The sequence below is a fragment of the Leptodactylus fuscus genome, chromosome 1 (genome assembly GCF_031893055.1).
Source record: "Leptodactylus fuscus isolate aLepFus1 chromosome 1, aLepFus1.hap2, whole genome shotgun sequence".
Classification (NCBI taxonomy): Eukaryota; Metazoa; Chordata; class Amphibia; order Anura; family Leptodactylidae; genus Leptodactylus; species Leptodactylus fuscus.
In genome coordinates, this window is record NC_134265.1 from 90,879,557 (window position 1) to 90,900,973 (window position 21,417).

At 40.8% G+C, this 21,417-nt stretch overlaps 1 protein-coding gene across 2 annotated transcripts in view; it reads left to right on the forward strand.

Moving 5' to 3' along the window:
* HECTD4 (HECT domain E3 ubiquitin protein ligase 4) overlaps positions 1-21,417 on the forward strand; it is a 117,515-nt gene that overhangs the window by 37,466 nt on the left and 58,632 nt on the right. Inside the window, exons 9-19 of one of the 2 annotated variants that reach the window (XM_075273114.1) lie at positions 3,457-3,618; positions 4,233-4,346; positions 4,848-4,988; positions 5,078-5,310; positions 6,616-6,761; positions 8,504-8,574; positions 9,345-9,450; positions 9,869-9,989; positions 12,394-12,522; positions 18,835-18,959; positions 19,251-19,404. In XM_075273114.1, the coding sequence (XP_075129215.1) occupies positions 3,457-3,618; positions 4,233-4,346; positions 4,848-4,988; positions 5,078-5,310; positions 6,616-6,761; positions 8,504-8,574; positions 9,345-9,450; positions 9,869-9,989; positions 12,394-12,522; positions 18,835-18,959; positions 19,251-19,404 (1,502 nt within the window). The remainder of the gene's footprint in view (positions 1-3,456; positions 3,619-4,232; positions 4,347-4,847; positions 4,989-5,077; positions 5,311-6,615; positions 6,762-8,503; positions 8,575-9,344; positions 9,451-9,868; positions 9,990-12,393; positions 12,523-18,834; positions 18,960-19,250; positions 19,405-21,417) is intronic. The other variant, XM_075273122.1, reaches the window with a different exon arrangement.

The following is a 21,417-nucleotide window of genomic DNA, read 5'->3' on the forward strand; positions in this document are numbered from 1 at the left end:
CACTCAAATCACCTTTCTTCCCCATACTGATGCTCAGTTTGAACTGCAGGAGATTGTCTTGACCATGTCTACATGCCTAAATGCACTGAGTTGCCGCCATGTGATTGGCTGATTAGAAATTAAGTGTTAACGAGCAGTTGGACAGGTGTACCTAATAAAGTGGCCGGTGAGTGTACAGTCACTGTTTTCTCATATAAATGCTAGCCCCCATAGCACAAGTAACTAGGAGTAAACGCAGCAGAGGGAGGCGGCAGAGCAACTTGAGGTCCAGGTGCTGGTTTTGATCATGTGACCTAGGGTTTGAACCAGGCCAGAAAACCTGGGTTTGTTGCCTAAAAGCAGATACATATACTCAGGTAGGACTGGGCCATCTATTTTCTGTGGAGTAGGAATGCCAGCATTGATCTAGCTTATGCTCGTAAAAAAATCTATTTCCCTACCTATCCTGACCTACTCTAACTTTAATCATCTATCCCTCCTGATGTGCTAGTTGGGGAAACGCTTTGAGGATAAAATAGATTTTTGAGGAGTGGGGCGATATCCTTTTTATCAACCCCATCTGATGGCTTAGTTGAGGCAGTTATTTTGATACCCATAATATTGTATATAAGTGATTTTGGAATACCTAATATTTACTCCACACCACCTTTATTAACTCAGGGCGGGTTCACATCTGCACCTGGTCTCCGCTTTGTGGGTTTCTGTTTTCTGCTGACAGGAGACTGAAACCCGGTATTCAGTGTCCGCCGGTGAACGCCCGTGAGCGTCTTCTGCTCTCCACGGCGAAACCAGGGTTTTGGGGGTTTTTTTGTTTTTTTTTCAACCGGACACAGAGTCCTGTATGTCCGACTTTGTGTCTGGTTAAAAAAAAAAAAACTATTTTGCTGCGGAGAGCAGAAGACGCTCACAGGTGGACACTTTGCAAACCCATTCACATACCGTATTTTTCGGACTATAAGACGCACTTTTTTTCCCCAAAATTTTTGGGGAAAAGAAGGGTGCGTCTTATAGTCTGAAGGTGGCGCCCGGCATCCGCTGTAATAGAGAGGCGGAAGCCGGTAAGTGATAGACGCCATTACAGGTGCCGGGGCCTGCGACATCGCTGCGCTCCTCTGCCCCGCATGAAGCCAGCAGCGGCAGGGGCTCCTCCGTGCCCCCGCCACTGGCTTCATGCAGGGGAGAGGATTGTAGCGATGTCTCAGGCCCCGGCGTCTATCCCTCCCCGGCATCCGCCTCTCTAGTACAGCGGATGCCGGGTCAGTATCAGCGGCCTCATCTCCCCCGGGGCCGGTCCCCACCGGCCCCGTACCTGTAAAGTTGCAGGCCGGCTCCTGCGTGGCGATATCGCAGGAGCCGACCTGTTCGGGTGACAGCCGGGAGCCTAATGAAGCTCCCGGGGCTGTCACTGCTATATATTAGTATTGCGGCTGGGTCTATGACCAGCCGTAATACTAATACACAGAATGTCCCATAGACGGCAATACAGTTGTATTGCCGTCTATGGGACTTGCGATCAAGTGACCGCAGGTTCAAGCCCCCGGGGGGGAATAAAATAGTAAAAAAAAAAAAAAAAAAAAAAAAAAAAGCTTTAAAAATATGAAATAAATAAAAGTTGTAAATCACCTCCTCTTTTTTTTTTTTCAATACAAGGTGATCTAAGCAATAGATATCCCCCAAAATGGTATAACTAAAAAGTACTTCTGGCCCCGCAAAAAAAACACTCTATGCATCCCCGTACAGCTGCAGGGTCACCTGTCAATGTGGCCTTGCAGCTGTTGCAAAACTACAACTCCCATATATTAAATATTTTACCAGTTTTTGCTTCAAAATTTTTTTTCCCTATTTTCCTCCTCTAAAACCTAGGTGCGTCTTATAGTCCAGTGCATCTTATAGTCCGAAAAATACGGTAAATGGGTTTGAAAACTGACTGCCGCTTTCCGCCTCCTGTCCAGTTTCTTGGGCAGAAGACGTAAACCTGAAAGCGGAGATCGGGCGCAGGTGTGAACCCGCCGTAACACACATTTTATTTCAATGATCGTTTTATTTAGTTTTGGAGCCAATCTTTTATGAAACAAAGTTAAATTTTAACTTCAGTGAACACGTTTCGACCTTGAGTAAAGCAGTGAATTTAGTGTGAACTTCGTGTCAAATGTACTCTTTTACAAGAACTTTTCAGCTTCAAACATGCAAGTGTTTGAAGACTTCCTACCTTTATTGTTTTAACATGTTTGAGTACAGCATGCATTTTAAGCTTTTAGATCACACCTCATGGGTGCTGGATTATACAATTTCTTCTCTTGGATGTTTCCATTACCCCCTAGTTTTGTAGGTTTTTGTTTTGTTTTTGTGTTCTACTTTATTTAGACATTCTGCCCCGGTTTAGTTTACAACCACGAGAACCTGGTGTTTTACTATTTTCTCCTTATGGATAGCTAATGTGTTGGTTTTGGATTAACCTACTAATAGCCAGCCACAAATTTTGGGTATGTCAAAAACTTTCACCTAGTAAAAATTTCTGAAGGATGATGCTATTTATTGAAATATGATTGATATCGCCCATCCTTGACTTTCAGCCTCTGTGGCATTGCCATTGGTGCTGCACTACCTCGTTCTTCCTGTCTATCTAGATCTGTTTTTGATGAAGGTCTTTTAATAATGGACCGAAATGTCATGCTTGTGTGCATTGCTTGGATGTAAAATTCCTGTTGAATTCAGGATTCAGCAGAGAGTTCTTACCTCCCTTACTCTGTCCGCATTTACATTGTAGCTACCATAACAATTTCCGTCAGAGTTTGAAAAAATGGACACCAACTTGGAACCTCGACCGACTCCCCATTATAAGTTGTAACTGTGAGGAATTCCCCCATACTGACTGTACTGGCCCCCTCTGACTGTACAGGGCTATGGATGAGTACTGTCAGGGTGGGAGAGAGGTGTTCCTCACAGTCCAGCTAGACTGTCAGAAATGCCCTTCTGACAGTGGGAAGACATCGGTAACGGCACAGATATCTCTAGCCCCGCGGCACATAATGGGAAGGCCAACAGTGCATTGAGGTCAGTGCACGGTCTGCTTTCTAGCGGTATATAAAACCACATGTGCCTGACGACATGAAAGGTCCTTTTTAAGGGTCAGTCAGGCCCTATTGTTGTTGGTTGTATGGTGGATTCAGTGCAGCATTGTGACTTCTGTAATAAATAATGAAGTCCCCATGCAGATGTGGATGCAAACAGACCCATCCAAGAAAAATCATCTTGCCTGTTGTAAGCCCTTGCGGGCAGGGCCCTCTACCCCACTGTGCCAGTCGGTCACTGTTAGTATTATGTCTACCTGTATATTTTGTGTATTGTATGTAACCCCCAAATGTAAAGCACCATGGAATTAATGGTGCTATATAAATAAACAATAATAATAACAGTTACATAACATATATATATTTATCTTTTACTATATTGCAGCTGCAAATACAAGCTGTGGCCTTCCTCTGAAAATGTTAAGAAAGACGCCAATGTATACATGTGGAACATACCTGGTTCTTATTGTACCACCTCCAGGAGGCTCAGGAAGTTCAGCTACAAGATCTCTGTTTGGTGGAACCAGTGGCTTGTCATCGCTGAAAAGTATGTTATCAGACCAGGTTATTCATTCTGGTGTTCTGCTTATTCCACACTCCTTTTTGTTAATTTTATGGTTCCCACACAGTGCTGCATTATATGGAGCTCCACAGCTCCATGTAAGAGCATTTGTCAGGTCAGACCCTAGTGTTGGATGAAGGATGTGGCTCACAATCTCTGTTCCAGTTAATTGCAAATGTGTTTAATAGGACGGAGTTCAGGGATCTGTGTGGGCCTGTCAAGTTGTTCCATACTAAGCTCACCCAAACCCTGGGTTTATGGACCTTTCTTTTTGCAATGGGGCGCAGTCATTCTGGAACAGAAAGAGCCTTTTCCAAACTGTTCTCACAAAGTTAACTGTGCACAAGTTAATGCTTTGCACAAATGTCTTGATATGCTAAAGCATTAATATTTCCCTTCACTGGAACTAAGAAACCTAGGCCAACCCCTGAAAAAAGCACATGGCATTATTCCTCCTCCACAAAATGTTACAGATCTTCAGTGGCAGGGAGGTAATGTTCTCTGGGCATTCACCAAACCCAGACTCCTCCATCACTACTTACAATAACTACTGGTAAGTTGCAATTTAGTTACATTCTAGCCTCTATTCTTTCTTTCAGTTCTGGCTTCCAGTCTGGTGTTCAACATTTCGGATGGACAGTTCACAAACAGGGCTGATCTCATTGATGCTGCTGGCAGCTCCCTGGGCCGTGGGGCACTAGTGACTGGACTGGGTAAGAGTTATAAAGTTTCCCCTATCACCACACACTGTAACACCAGACACTCTCCAGACCAGCCTGCTAGTGTTTTGGCTTAGTGAAAGATTTATTGATTACCGACTATGGCATGTGATCGGCAATGTGGTAACCTGCAAAACATCAGGGCCAGTAACTTGTTACAGAGAGCAATCAATAAATTTTACACTCAGGACACTGGCGGCCCTGCCTGCAGTGCAGCCTGCACCGCAGCATGTGGCAATGCCCTTAAAGGATCCTTAAACCTAATAATTTATTTCCTAGAACTGGTATAAATTAAGCTACATTCAATTATATTGGCTTTGTTAGTGGTTTTGGTTGGCTCTGGTAACACATTACAAATGATGAATTACTGTATTAATGTAATTTCTAGAGCCAGCTTATGTTTCCTCTGAGAGAAATATGATCATTTGATCTGAAACTTCTGTGAAGGTTTTCTGAAAATTAAAATAATTCCATTTCATGTGTTTGTTTTTGTAGGTGCTTGTTATGATACAATGAATAACATGATCTGGACCTGCTCCAATGACTACATCGACCAGTGGTGTAACCCAGGAAACCAGGCTTTCCATGTTGTGTGTCAGAGACTTGGAGTCACTCACATCATTGCTGACCCCAAAGGTAAATCTATCTTTCTCTAATGCGACTTTCGTAATTTGACTAAATGGAACAAGAAAAACTCTTCTAATGCCAGCTATTGTTTTCTGCAGGAGAGGCCGTAACCACAAATGAGGTTATAAACCAATTACTTCATCATGTGGGCGCCATGTGCATTCATCAGCTCAACCTCTTGGCCAACAGCAACAGTTTACCAATCACAACCTTCCTAGGGAAGCAACATCCAATTGAATCCCATCATCTGAGCAGCATATGTGATATCATGGAGAAAGCTATGGTTAATGGTGATAAATGTATTATCCGCTGCATCCTTGTGGTGTTTCAGGTATATTACATTTTACTTTACTCATTTGGGAAGACTTATGCCTGGTATACAAGGCATAATTAAAAAAAAAAAAAAAAAAGTTGCTAAGTGTCTTTTTGCTAAGAGATCTGTGACTTTTTTTTCAATTTTGTGCTGCCCTAGCCTCTTTCCTGTAAGAGGGGGTGGTAAGCAGAGTGGTGTAGGCTGGGCCAACAGATTTTTTTTTTTTTTATCTAGGCCAGTTTACTGCTGTAAGAGACTTCTGAAAAATATACCAGGCCAACTTTCCTGATGTATGATGAGGCATCCAGCTCTTCATAAATGAAGTGCAACTTCCACCAGTAGATATGGAGTCCTGCCTTAAAAATGCTAGTCTTGGTGAATCTGCCTTTTTGGGTTTTTAGAGTGAAGCTTGCAGCTAACTCATTACTGAAGTCTGGTTATATGTTAAGATTTGATGCTAAAAATTCATACAGTTTGTCAGTGGTACCAAGTCACTGTCTCTGGCCTGCCGTCACTTTCCTGCATACCAGGCACTGCACTATACGCTTTCTAGTACTTCAATTAATTCCTAAATGTTCTTGATACATTTTTCATACTTTTTTGCTGCTGCAGAGTTTTTGTACCTCTTTTACGTACATGCCCTGCAAAATCTGAACTGAATCTGATGCCACACTGCTCCAGGCTGTGTCTGCTTTCTCTGCATTTCCTTTCTCTAAGTGGTATAGGAAGTAGCATGGAGGAGGATGAATTTGTATCAGAGTGTGGAGAGAGAAATACAAGTTATTGCTAGGTTCACACTAGCATTGCATTTCCATTGTTCAGGTCCATCTGTGGACCAGAACAACATAAAAGTAGAAAGCTGAAACAGCAGTGACACACAAAGCCTGGTGGTCACCAGTGACTATAATGGAGTCCTTCAATTTTAAAAACTGGAAATGGCGGATTTTCGGCGGAATCAAAGACTGAGACTCCGGCGCAGTTGTGAACGTAGGCTGTACATAAGGAGCAAAGCACACACGGAGGTCGGAAAGGGAAAGAAAAACCATAAATGCTGTATATGAGTGTAGAGGAAAAGTAGAGCATCTGTGGGAAACTGTAGGGTGAGGAGAATTCTATTCCTCAGCATCGGTGTCTGACAAGAGAGATTCCACAATGAGCTGTGAAAGTGAAAACTTCTAAAAACTTATTTGTGGGGTCATTTTGTATTTGTTTTAGAGCCTGACTATAAAAAAGTGGCTGAAGCTTATCTACAGAATTGGTGATGGTTATAGACTAAATACTATGGTGACTGGCTATTAAAGCAGAACAATGCTGTATTTGCAGGTGGTGTTCAAATTTTTCCTTAACCCTCAAACTGAGAGGAACAGAGATACTATCCGAAGGGCTGGCTTGTTGCTGTGGCAGCTTCTTATGGCACCAAAGGACCAAATCTGCCCTGAAATCCAAAAGGAGGTTTGCTTGGCTATTAGGTAAGTAATGTGAGCTTCATTTACATACATTCCAGTATACACCAGCCATAAAAACTTGGGGTCCTGTGTTCCCCATTTGGAGCGACAGCCATGCATGCATGCTACTTTTTTGTACAATATGATGGAAATAGATGAATGAGGGTCCCATTAGTGATATTCCCAATGATCAGACACTTATCACATATCTAGGGGACAACCCACAGTACTATCTGTGTGTATATCTTTTCACCTTAATGAACCTTTTTTTTTTTTTTTTTTAAATAAAATAGAAACGTTATTTAGCTCAACATATGTAAGTTTTTTTGGTTTATAAATTCTTTTATAATAAAAAATACTGGACAATTCACCTTACATAGGCACAGTCTTGACCTCCTGACCTAGTAACTACAGTCCATATGAAAACGGTCTATTCAGTTTGTTTTGCGACTTGCCTTAAGTCTTACGTGGTTGAGTTCACGTTTTCTGGATTGTTTGTGGTTAGATTTCATTTTTTTCACCTTGGTCTCTGCAAAAAAAATGTATATATTTTTGCTGTGCTTTTATGAAAATTGCAGCTAGAAGAGTGATAACTAGAAAATACCAATACTAGGGAATGCACCACTGCAGCCCCAGCTAATAATGATCTATGATATAGAATAGATGTTCTAAGGTCATGTGATACAAGTCTCCCTCCATACTCCGTTCATGTGGAAGAGTCCCTTCCAGAATTTTAGTAAGGTGAGCTCCTGGTCCTATCTTTACATTACCTAGGGCTGCTTTCTGTCAGTGAATAGTTCTTTTATTTACAAAGATGAATTGGAATATAATCTATGTTCAAGTCATTATCCTCCTGGATGTACCAACATTTCTAAATCTTACCTGTGGCTTAAGAATCAGAAACATTGGAGCAGATTTCTAATTGTGCTTAGTACAGAGACAGTGCAGTCTGGATTTATCACAGTGGCTCATTCTGGATTGATAAGTTTCAGCATCTATCTACCCCAGGTTTGTACCACCTATTAAGGCTGCGTTCACACGGAGTTGTTTGGCTCCTATGATGAGGCGTTTTTAGGAGGAGGAATTTGAGTCAGTTTCCTGACCAAATTCCTGAGCCAAACAACTCTGTGTGAGTTTGCTGACCTTGCAGCAGAGTGTTTTTCTGTATCCAAAGCCTGCCCCCTCTTATGGCAAGCCATGCCCAACTCCTGCCATGCCGATATTAGACCAGATGAAAAGTGTCTAAAACTAAATGCGGCGCAAGACGTTTATGCCTTTTTTCTTTTTTAAATTTAAAAAAAGTGCAATTTATATCAGAATACTGCCACATTTTGGTTACTAAATCGTCCACATTTACTTTCTTGTTTCCACTATGTCTAGCATGTTGATGTTCGCTACATGACATAACAGAAGATATTACAGATGCAGCCATGACAGGGAAAAAGAGTAGTGCTATCGGTCCTGACAGCGTCCAATGTTTCTGCCCAGTTCAATAATCAGACCTGCAGGGAATCAGTAACCAGGATATGTAATAGACAGAATTCTATACTATAAGTCTGTGAGCAATGCAAACAATCCTTCTCTAGTCTGGGGAGCCTATTATGTCCGTACACACTGCACAGTATAAATGACTACTAGTGACAGATTTACTATCCTAATTTCCACCCATGCTGGCACATTATACGGCTGCAGTGTACGTCTCAATTAATGGATGTCCTTTGATGATAGTTCATTTTGACCTTGAATTTTTATTTTTTGTACTGCAGCTTTGGCTTAAACATCTTAAACCCAGGAGAGATGGAAATCAATAACTTACTCAAGCTGATATTAACAGAAGGTAAGATGCTTTTAAATAGCACGATCAATCTTACAGCATTTATCTAGATTGTAATATTTTATTGGTTGTGAAAGATAATAGATTTCCTCTGCCAGACATGAGGATGCTGTCCTCTTACAGTGAGATTGTCTCCTGGGCTAGGGAAAAGAAAAGCTGCATCTCTGAATTTAATTTGGCTACGGGTGACTGTCTTATCTACTCATGCCTCATGTATACTGCTGTTAAAAATGTCTCTTGCTTGCTCCATTTTATGGACGTTCACTGTTGTGGTATTCATTTTGTGGAACTGTCATAAAGTAGGCTCTGTGACCAACAAAAGCAATCCCTTGAGCAAGATCAAATATGCCACAATCATTTGAGGTCTTACAACGTCATCACATATCTTACTCATTGTTGTCGGTTTGACCAGTGGCTGCAGCAAAGTCAATAAGCCCAGAGTGTGCGGTTCCCAGCGTTTCTGCTCGCTTGCCATACTTTTAGATGTCGGGGTATAGAGTACTGCAGCGGTGTTCCTGCCAAGACTACGGGACACCATTATAGTATCTATAACCCCTGTCGCTAAAAGTATGGCATGTGAGCAATGCTAGGAGCTGTACCATCCAAGAAATAGCTGATCTGTGGGGATCCCGACAGTTGGACCAACACCAGATTAATATTGATGGCCTATATTAAAGATAGACTGTCAATTTTTGAAAGATTGATAAACCCTTTAAAAAATAAAAGGGAAATGCCTGTCCTTTTAATATGATGATATGGGATTGATTTGACAGGTGACCGGAATTGTGGGCTTTCCCAGCTCCGAGATGTTATTTTGACAAACTTGACTGAACAGCTTCAGAATAACAGGTTTGGGAGTGATGAAGATGAACATTACAGGTAAGTTTTGTACAGCTTTTACCATCATAAGTAACTAAGGGGTAACTAGTAGCGTTACAGTCAGATTGAAATAAGACTGTGGTTCTTGTGTACAATGGAGTCGTAGCATTATAGTTTTTATCTTTGCCTAGCCATTGTTCTTGCCAAATACTGAAACAGACACTATTAACTATAGTGGGATCCGTTTATAGTAAATTTATTTGGCCGAGACATCCCTGTCCGAACCGCCCTTGGTCTCTACCGTGCCCTTCACCCACCCAATTTTATACAAAGTGGCAAATAGAGCACAGAAAGAACAATCTGTGGCATCTTTATCACTATAAAAGGTTGTGTGCTGAAAATGCATCACATTTATGCCTGCATAAAAAACTTGAGTAGCTGTGTTAGGAAATGGTCTTCTGATTTTTCTTTCTTTTAGGTTAAATGATGAACTATTGCACTATATTTTGAAGATTGTTGTTCGTGAATCTTGTGTTCTGATCACCAAGTGCCAAACTGTGTCTAAAGAAGAATTCCAAAGACTCTTATCAACCGTGCCTGTAAGACCACTGCCCCACTACATAACATCTTGCTCTGTACATTGTATTTCTTTGTTGTTGCTTTTTTCTGCTTTGGATGTAAACTAGAGTTCTTTCAAACACCAAGACCTGAGAACTAACCTGCAGTGATTTATCGGCCTTATCTAAAAACAGCCTATAACCTAGACAGAAGAAGCTGAGCTTTCTGATGTATAATAGTGATTGGCAGATTATGAACTATGAGTGAGCTCATCTTCATAGTGAACTAACTCATCTAGTTCACATTTCTGGTAAAGATTAGTTCATCATGAGCAAGTGGAAGGGGGGAGTGATACAACACAGCAGCTGATCCTGCAGACTCACTCATTGTTACACTATCACTTGCTTTTTAGTTCCTAATGCTAAAAAAAGTATAGTAGAGAAATTTGTGTGAGTGAAGGAGAATCTGTGTGTGTGTGTGTGTGTGTGTGTGTGGCTTCATGCAACTTGCCTATAAAATCAACTTCTTGTTAATCTAGAGATCCAGTCTACACTGTGCTAAATATTCTAGGTGCTGCTGCTCTCTCATAGACATTCCCCATGAGTCTACCGTAGCTGTCACTGATGCACGCTGTCATATACATCTGAATGAACTAGACTTTTGTTCTGCTAGCGTATTAGTTCAGTAGTTCATTCAGTTAAGTTCGTTCTCAATTCATATGACACATTCTGTTTACTTCACCTTGTTCGTATTAATCCATGATTTACTATACTGTCTGTCTACTGCTAGACAACTATTCCAGGTTGTAAGACTGTCAGTGAAAATAATATTTTGCAGAATTCAACATGGCGCTGCTTCTTTGTGGTAGAAATAATTGCCCTTTTAAAACATTAATAATAGAGATGACCGAGTACTATTCGAAATGGCCGTTTTGAATAGCACACACCCATAGGAACGAATGGAAGTGGCCGACACGCAGACTTTGCCGGCAGGGAGTTTCGAATAGTACGCGCTCGTCTCTAATTAATAATGATCAGGGATATTGATCTGATCATTTTAACAGAACTATAACTTATCTAAGGACTGTATAACAGGCTAGATTAGGACTGGGCAATTATGACCAAAATCACAATTAATTGAACATTTTATTTTGATTGCAATTATTTTAGGACACTCCCCTTTTTACATACCACAACCCCTACATATCAGCAAACCTGATTGGATAACATTCAGTTAGTGATGTATTCTTTAGCCAATGGCAGTGTGAGACAGGTTGGCATGGATACAAAGTAATTGAAATAATCGCTGTGAGCAAGTTCATATGTGTTAATTGAGCGGACGTTCAGTTATTTTATAATTAATTGCCGATCTCTAGGCTAGATCTCTGTTCTCAGCAGTATCCCAGGGCCAGAGTAATAATGAACTAAGTTGACTAATCTTTTAAATGAAATTGATCAGATCATATTGAGCTAATTTCCAAAAAGAACCAGATTTCACAATACTAATGTATAGGTTTATAGGATTCGGGGCAGGATTTATGGGTAAAATGTAGAGTAAATCCTGACCAAATTCATAGGCAAACAGTTCTGTTTACTCTGGACACACAGTGACAGATAGCTATCTCAGTATCATTGTGTGTACACAGAAGGCAGTCCTGCTGCCTGCATTGGTGGAAGAGTCTCACTGTGTCTCCTATGAGTCTAAGGGCAGGTTCACACCCGTGCCCAGTATCTGCTTCGTGGGTTTCCGTGTTGTGCCTAAGAAACTGGACAGAAGACGGAAACCCAGCATCAGTGTGGCCTCTGCGGTGAAACCGGTTGTGTTTTTGTTTTATTTGTTTTGTTTGTTTTTTTTAACCGGACACAAAATCCTGCATGTCCGACTTTGTGTCTGGTTAAAATAAATAATAAAAAAAAACAAAACAGTTTTGCCACGGAGAGGGTTTGAAAACTGAATGCCAGGTTTTCGTCTCCTGTCCAGTTTCTCGGGCAGAAGACGGAAACCTGCAAAGCGGAGCCCGGCGCAGGTGTGAACCCATCCTTATTGTGATTTATTCCTGTTTGTGTTTTTTTTTGTTTGTTTGTTTGTTTTGTTTTTTCCCCCCAGAAATTCTGGTTTAAAATTACATATGTCACAAAGTTCCCTTTCTCTCTTTCTGTCATATTCTGATCAGAGAATACAGTAGAAATCACCTGACACATGTTTTCTATCAAATGAGCTACAGGAGAAGACTATTTGAGGATTTTATGTATTGCCAAATAATTACCTCCATTGGTAAAACTTTTGCTGCATGTTTTGCATTGGTTTTAACTAATTTAAATGCTAAAATCCCGTTAAATATATAAGACAAACCGGTTTTTGCAGTTTGCTGCATAGGTTTATGCAGCTGTGAAGGATTAGATCTTGTAATGTTCACAATTTTAAAATGCTTTTGTGTGTTTTAAGGTTGCCTCACCATGCCTGCGCTATCTGATGGCTGTACAAAATCACCTACTTAGTAATACTGTCTTAATCAAACCTGATGAGAGTGATGACAGTGACAGCTCCCTGCAAGGGGAGACATTGAAGGTACAGGTAAACACCAGATTTTATTCTAATAATGTTCTATTTTTGTTTGTCAATGTCACTTGTAATACATTCCATTGCTGTCCACCAATGCTGTATACTCTGTATAGTATCACACTGAACATCAGCGCACACTTTGTGGTGAGGAAACTCCACTTCAATGCCTTATCATACTGACTTTCTGGGTCCAAGCACCTTAAAGCATAACTAAACCAGAATTTATTTAGTTTTTCCTAAGTCTATAGTTTGGGTGAAGAGAACAAACTTTGTAATATAGGTTACATAAGAAAAATTCTTGTTTCTTTACTTATTTGCCTTCTTTTGTCACTGATCAAATCTGTACAGTAGAACTTTATGGAGAGGGGAGGGAAATGAGAGTCTTAAGCAGAAAAAGACATCAGCAATGTATAGTGTGAGCTCACACAACACAGCCGGGTTATCAGGAGTTACTATAGAGCAGGGATGCTCACACTTTTTCAGCGTGTGAGCTACTTTATTAGCTGCCCAAGGCAAAAGATCTACTAGGGCGGGGCCGGGACAGGCCTGTGGGTGGGCCAGTGGGCGGGGCGGGGCGTGTCTGTGGCGGGGTCGGACATGTGGGCGGGACCAGGCAGATCGTGACAGCAGGAGACAGCGGCGTTCTGTGGCTGCCCAGGGATCCCCGCTGTCTGCTTCTTCACAGCGCAGGCATGGAGTTATCTCTGGACACTGGCAGGCGGGGGCTGCCGCAGCCTCAGCCTGCCAGTGTCCGGAGATGACTCTCAGCCTGCCCTGTGAAGAAGCAGACAGCGGGGATCCCTGCATCCCGCGATCGACCCATACGTCCTTTGCGATCTACCAGTAGATCGCGATCGACGTATTGGGCACCCCTGCTATAGAGTCTTCTCCTGACAGAAATGCCTCATTTACTTCTGTAGACAGGCCTATATATGTCTTTCTCCCTCTTATCCTCCCCTACATAGGGCCCATTTATAAACTGAGACTGATTGTATACAGAGTAGGACAGAATGAATCGGATAAGAAGTATAGACAAGAGAAATACTGACACACATACAGTGCTTTAGTAAAGTATATTGCAAAGTTTGTTCCCTTCACCAGCACTATTGATATATGATAAAATAAATAATACTGTCACTAAGAACCAAGTTAGAGAACATGTCAGATGATGGATCTTTGGCGTACTCCAGGAGTAATAAATCTGCTTATATTATGTTAACCCTCTACAATATCACTTTTTGCAACATGTATTCACTTTGTGACTGCAACTTGTGATCTCAATCACTATTGCTAGCTCATTTGCTGTGATTTCTATTGGAACAACTACCATAATCCACAGCCTATGTACACCGTATCCTATGGAGGGATCTTGTGTATTGGAGAAAGACCCATGCACTATAGTTAGGAAGGAACAAGTCTGGAGAAACTATTCTAACACTGTTAGATAAGATTAAATATTTAAGAACGATGGTGGATACAAGTTACTCTGAAAGGGATTTTCCCATAGTATGCATTTACCTCCTATCCACGGGATCCTGGTGTCTGGTCATTAGGGCCCCCACTGTTAATGAGAATGGCTGCCGAAACCTTCCCTAAGCGCTCCCTGTGAATGGTGTGGTCATGCACATGGAGCACTGAATAGAACTTGGATGTCCCTGTTCTTGTGATAGCAGGGAGTGTCCTGTGGATAGCGTATGCATGTCTATAGTGGAACATCCTTTTCAAGGTTTACTAATAATTAAGCTTTTCCTTGGGAACCTCTTAAAGGGGTATTCCAACTTTAATCCTTTATTGCACATCCACAAGTTATTCCCTAAATGCCTGTTTTACATTTCTGCTTATATTGTAGAAAGTGGGTCAGTTTGCTGATATATGGCACCCCAATCTCTATTGTATTTAATATGCTATGTCTTGAGGCTCATTCACACAACATGGTTCACCATGTAATGTCCAGCACATCCCCATAGACTTTAACTGATCTATTCACACAATCGTTGTTTTAATGCTCTGTGTGAATTATCCAAGAAAAACTAGAATTTGCTACTTCTTGGGCCAAGTTTACAGATCTCTCCATAGACTGTTAACCTTAGGTCTGCACTCAGACGTGAAAAATTTCTCTGTTTTTTCACGGCTGAGTAATCTTATCCATGCCCATTAAATGCCTTTTTCATATGACCAAGACGAGGCCATGTATTGAATGGATTAGTGTGACCCCCATTTTCACACCATGCAGTTCACAGACCACCTTCATGTACCTGCTGTTTAGTTCCCAGACCACCTGCTTGATTGTAGAATCTTTTGGTCACAGAACCAGACAAACTAATAAACTATGTTTCATGAATATATGTTATGTGTGTCTCTTCACTTCCCAGTGTCAAGTTGTTTTATGTCTTGTATTTGACCTCTGTTAAGCTTGTTTTTCTGTATTTTGGTGACGAGCTTCTAGAAAACACATTTGCTGCACACAAAAGAGTCCATTATTATAGATGATGGAAAGTCTGGCATAAAGATGGCTGACTTTCTTGTGAGAGATGATGCTTCTCGGGCCTTATTCACACATCAGTATTTTGCATCATTGTTTGTAAGCCAAAACCAGAAGTGAAGATTACACAGATAAAGTATAACAGAAAGTTCACACCTTCTCTGGGTTTTCAAGTTGCTCCTGTATTTGCCTTTACACTGAATTTTAGAATGTAATAAATTGATCTTTACTGGGTTATTCATTTTTCCAAAAGTACACATATTGTTGTGCAAAAGTTTTAGGCAGGTTTGGTGGTGGTGGGAAAAGCTGCATTGCAAGCATACTTTCACAAATAGAAGAGTTAATAGTATATTTTTGTCAATATAACAAAATGTAAAATTAATGAACAAACGAGAAATCTAAATCAGATCAATATTTGCCGTGACCAGCCTTTGCCTTCAAAACAGCATCAGTTCTCCTTGACTACAGTTGCGAAGGAACTCTGCTGTTCCAATTCTAAGGAGAGATCTTCTGTGGATTTAGGCTTTCTTAAATCCCTCTGTCTCTTCATGTAGTACCAGGCAGACTTGATGATGTTGAGATCAGGGCTCTATGGCCATAGGGCCATATCAACGCTAGGTTAACATTAGCATGGCCTGGCCGTTGTTCTGGTCCATTGGTGTCTAAAGTACTTGAAAGCACCAGAGTTTGTTAACACAGCACCAGTTGACCTACAAACTATATAATGTTTAGAATTAGAGTAATTAGTAGCACAAATTACTATGAATTTCAGCCTGAAGGGTTTGTCTTGGGTGTTTAGATTCATTTACCTGTTCCGGCGGACTCTTAATCAGAAGCAGCACTTTGGGATGAGGCCGGAACTGCTGGGTCCACTGTCAGGTGTCTGCCTGAACAGATGAGTGAATCTAAACTTCCCAGACAACCCCTTTAAATTGAAAATCTCTGATTTAGGTCCCATGCATATGACCATACTTAATTTCAGTATATTTTCCATAATAGTGGTTAGTATACAGATTCATTCATTCCTATGGCACCATACACATCTAGAATTTTTACTCATTAGTGTCTGGGCCATAGAAACTATCAGGATATTATGGAGCAGTTCCTATTCCTACCTGTATTAGTGACAGTCCTTTTGCTGATCCGTAATTGTGGATGATATACTGATGCAATGTGGACCGTGAAAACCCCTACGGTCTTGTGTATGTAGCCTAAATAACATAGTAAGGGTGCTGCAACACGATGTATCTGATGCTGCTATATCCACATTCAGTTTCTGGGCCTCCAGTACTTTCACTTCTCTATACATGAAACATCGATTATTGTCCGCGTGGTAAGAGCAAATCCACGTATTCAGTAGTGATATACAGCTAAAATGAATCGGTGTTCCCCTCACTGAGTTGTGAAAGCAACAGCGGCATGAAGACTTTACAGGGCTTTTGTCACATTTGGGTCCTCTTATGGCAGCACCTTTAAAATGTGCAACTGCATGCATCTTTATATATAAAATATATGACTTACTGACATGCGTGTGTTTTTGAAAAACACAAACATGCGTAAAAATCTAGACGTTTGTGCATTCATTTTTGTAATTGTACCAATGATTGTACAATTAATGAAGATTGGCTCAGTGGTAAGCTCTGTAGCCTTGCAGCACTTGGAGTCCTGGGTTCGAATCCAACCAAGGGCAACATCTCCATGGAATTTGTATGTTTTCCCTGTGTTTATGTGGGTTGTCTCCCACACTCTCAAGACCTAGTTATAGGGAATTTAGATTGTGAGCTCTATATGGGACAGGGTTGATAATCTCTGTAAAGCACTGCAGAAAATGATGATTCTAGATAAGTAGGCAAATCATATAAAGAAATTCTACAGTATTTGCATTAGTCATAAGAGAAACTTTTCTTTCTGTTTTTCTATTCATTTTATGGATCAGAACAATGAAAAACCTAGCCCTAGTGTGAACGTATCATTTTTGGCTTAAAAATACTGATGCAAAAATAATTACCAAATATTTGCTGTAAAACCCTTAGCAATACACCTTAAAATTCACTATGCTGCAAGTCCTACTGGGACTTCGGCACAGGCATCTGCTGGAATCCCTGATGATCTGAGCTATGTACACACCTATAGAAGCTGCCATGATTTGGTTTCCTCCAAGCCAGTTGTCAGGAAACTTCTGGGTCCAAAAGGCCCCAGGTCACCTCTGCAGTGTATACTAGGAGGCTGTATTCCTCATGTAACTGAGGCTAATATATCATCCCCAGTTACCTGTAGAGATAGATGAATGTGTTCATTCCGAGTCAGGTTCGACCCAAATATTCCAAATTATTATTCAAGAAATTTTTTTTTTTAAAAAAAATCGTTGATATTGACAAACTAAAAATCACCCCTGATCCATGCATTGCAGTAAATTATTATAGTCTGGGTCTCTTCGGACACCGGAGTATAATGGGAGAAGGCCCATGAGAGGTAAACAAAATAAGGAAAATTTATACTATCCTCTGTTTTTTTGGGGCTTCTTGCGGTGTCTGGTACTCTCCTAGGTTACTGTTGAGAGCCGTAAATCAGGGACGTGAGCGCCCCAGACTTGGGAGGGTTGCGCATTTCTTGCTACAGGTGAAAGTTATTGGACCACAATGTGTGTTTAAGTAAATGGAAAAACTTTTGTGTGTTTTTTGTGTTTTTTTTTTTTTGGGGGGGGGGGGAGGGGGGGGTTTGAAGTGACACTACCACCCCCACATCCCAGGTAGTAGCTCCTCCGTAACAGAGATAGTAAAATGTTTTACTAGAAGTGGAACTTTTTCACTATTAACATTCTCCTGACTAATAAAAATGATATAAAAACAATAATAATAAAGCTCTTTGTGTGACCGGAAAAGGTCACAACATTTATGTGAATAATCTAAACAAAAAAAATGAAGTGACTAAAGTCTTTGCGAAATCACAAATCATGCACAGATGTCATCAGGATGTTGTCAGTTTTCCACGGACCCAAAATCACTGAAAAGGATAGAATTTACTTTGAAAACTAGGCTGAACTTTTTTTTTCATGGTTATGAAAAACTGATGAACCACAGACATTACACTGGCACAAAATCCAAAGAATCACGTGCCGTGTGCTTTGGCACTTTGACTGCGTACTTCAGTCTGCAGCTGTGTGCGGTTCCTGCACTGTCTGGCGGCGCTTTTTTTGCACACATATTTTTTGAATGATTGTATAAAAGAGCAGACATAACAGTACGTCAGCAGTAAATGAAAAAAGTTATCGGTGCAATACATAAAACAGAAACAGAGTGTTAGAAACAATACAGTAAAATTGTTTGCAACGGGTAAGAGAAATAAAAAGCACTGCTTCCCGTGGTAAGGGTCTCAACCGTCTCATGGAGTCAGTCGCGAGCAAGGAGTTAAAGTTAAAGACAGTATACCAAACCCAAAATGTTATCCCCTTGGATCAATAGATTTATGAAAATGAGATATGGCGTCCATGAGAACAGAGTTAATGTTATGCTGTTTAAAACGGTTATCGACACGCCTATAAACTTGGGAGCGAACAGGGCTTGGAGTTCTCCATTAGAAATCTGTGAAATTTAGCTGCCCTCAAAATGTATTGCAGCAATTTGCATCCTGTTTACACGCTTCAGTTTTGGCTCTGCAAAATATAGTGAATAAATTTGCAACTTTTTAGTAGCAGTATAGAAATATATATTTGTAGGTCGCTACACGCTTTTAGCTGCATTAGGTTTTCTGGTGTTTATAAACTAATCTGGTGTGTGTGTTTTTTTTTTTTTTTTGTTTTGTTTTGTTTTTGTTTTATTCCCTCATCCCCTGTTTTTATTTAGGAACTTCAGACTAGCATTTTAGGTTTAGCAACACAGATATTGACGGGATGTGATGAAGTCCTGGAAATGCTGCAACGTGTTACAACTGCTCTAATCAACAGTGATATTCCAGACAGGGATGTTCGGTATGTACATATGTTACACTTTATCCACAAGGAAAAAATGTCAGCTGGAATCTGGCCCATTATTATAATGAATCCCATATAATTTATAGATTGTATGGCTGCATTCTTCCAGAATTTGTCCATGTCTTATTGCGGCTCGTTTCCATTGAGTTAAACAGGCCTGAGATACAATCCTGCATATAACTTGTGGGCAGAGTTGGCTCTGTTTTTTACCTATTTTTTTTCTTGAATCAATGGCCAATGTAGCTATCATTTTCTGTTTTATTAAGTCTACACGTGTTATTATTTCAGATTAAAGGGTTTAGAGCAAATTACAAAGTCCACCATGCTTGGCCATCTCCTTCCCGTTCTACTAACTTCCCTCATGCACCCGAATCTACAGACTTTAACAATGGCAGATGCTTTGATGCCCCAACTTGTTCAGCTAGTACTCTATACCAGTCAGGTAAGGAAATTGTATATGTTCATCCATAGTGAGACAACTTGTGGTACTGTTGAAAACACACTGATATAGAAATGGTCATGTAATGTGTAATAACTTATGAAATAATGTTTTACTTTTTTTTTATAAATATAAAGGGGTATTCCCATCTCTAGCATCATATAAAAACTTAAGCTTAAAGAGGTTTTGCCATCTTGAACCACCAGGCAGATAAAGTATCTGTACTGTAGTTGTAACTTCACTCACCTACTATGTGTCCTCTCGTTCAAGGTTTGCACACCGATATCACAATCACCTTTTTCAGTTTGCAATGGCCAGAGTGAGAGGTTCTTACTATGGAGCATGTGATCGCTTGCTTACTAGTAAAAACTACATTTCCCAGGTATACCTTGGTCTATGCACTTTTTAACTGCCCACCCTGGCCATTACTCAAAACAGAAATCATTAATACCCTGCACATCCTGCGCCTGTTAGGATGATACATGCATGGTTATGTGTTTTAATAAGCAACTATTGGAACGGAAAAGAAACTAGCTGGGCGTGCTCGACCTGAATGAAGATGGACTTCAGATTGTATACATTGACAAAGGTGGTTGGGCTAGAGGGATTTCATTCAGCTTTTCCTAATTGCTTTAATTGGGTTACAGTGATATTTTGAATCTTACTTTTTATATGAAATATTAATTATATGAAATGATGTTGTGGGAATACCCCTTTAAGCGAACTGAAGTATTTCTACATATTCATTGCTTTTTCTCTCTTGCTGTGCCAGATGCTGATTATTATGTATCCTCAATGTTTGCAGATTGTTGGCTATGCTTTAGATCACCTCAGCTATCTAGCTGCATGGCCAGGCTGGTCTGTCTACCTCTATTCTCTTTGCTAGTGGAGTTTGTGAGCTCTTCAGAGTGCACTTAGCTGTTGAACCCTGATAAGGGCAAGAAAGGTGCATGAACAGTGGACAATCTGTTATCTCTGTATGTAAAGTAGCGTGAGCTGCTGACCCAAGCTGTACATCACAGAGGCTATGTCCAACCATCAACTTGTCACTGAAATCAGGAGAGAGGAGACAGGGGAGCAAGTGAAACTCTAAGATTGGAAAACACCTTAAGGCTGAGGCCCCACGATGCGGAAACACAGCTTTTTTTGTTTCAGATTTTGCTGCAGTTTTTTTGAGCCAAAGCCAGGAGTGGATTGAGCAGAGGGGAGAACTATAAGAACTTCCTATATTTCTTCCATTCCTTTTGTAGCAATTCTTGGCTTTGGCTAAAAAGATTGTAATATAATCTGCAACAGAAAAGCTGTGTTTCTGCATCGTGAGGCTTTAGCCTAAGGCACTCAATTACTCTCGGCCAAACACCTGTTCATCCAGCATTTATTTATTTATTTATTTTTAAAATCGATGACCTTTCTCATAGTCATAGGAGACTGAAGGGGTTCTGACACTTGGGACCCTACTGATCAGCTGTTTGAAGGGAACATGATGCTGCAGCTGCTATGAAAATCACAGCATGTGACGTAAACTGTAAAGAGGTCACGGCACTCGCATGAACTCGCACGGCAGCTCCTTCACACAACTGATCAGTGGAGATCCCAGGTGTAGTGCTCCCACTAATATTATTGTGTACCAATTCAAAGGATAGGTCATCAGTAAGAAGGACTGGCCAACCCCTTTGAACCCTTTTTCTAACAACCGTATTAATAACCCAAGTTCAAGATGTCTTCCAAGCTAAACTTAAAACCCAGGGATGGCCTAGAATAGTGAAAAAAAAAAAAGTCTTGTTCCTTCTGTTGCTGATCTGGGCCTGGCAGGAAGTGCTGAAGATCATGTGACTACAATTGGCGTCTTTGGTCAAGTGACTGCTACACTGATATGTTACTGGTTCTTCAGATGTGATTGTTGAGGTCAGTGATTGGCCACAGCAGTCACATGAGCCTCAGCACATCCTTCAAGGCCTAGCCTAACACCTAAGGCGCCTGTGCCACCTAAAGTAGAGGACCAGGGGTAGGCAAGTA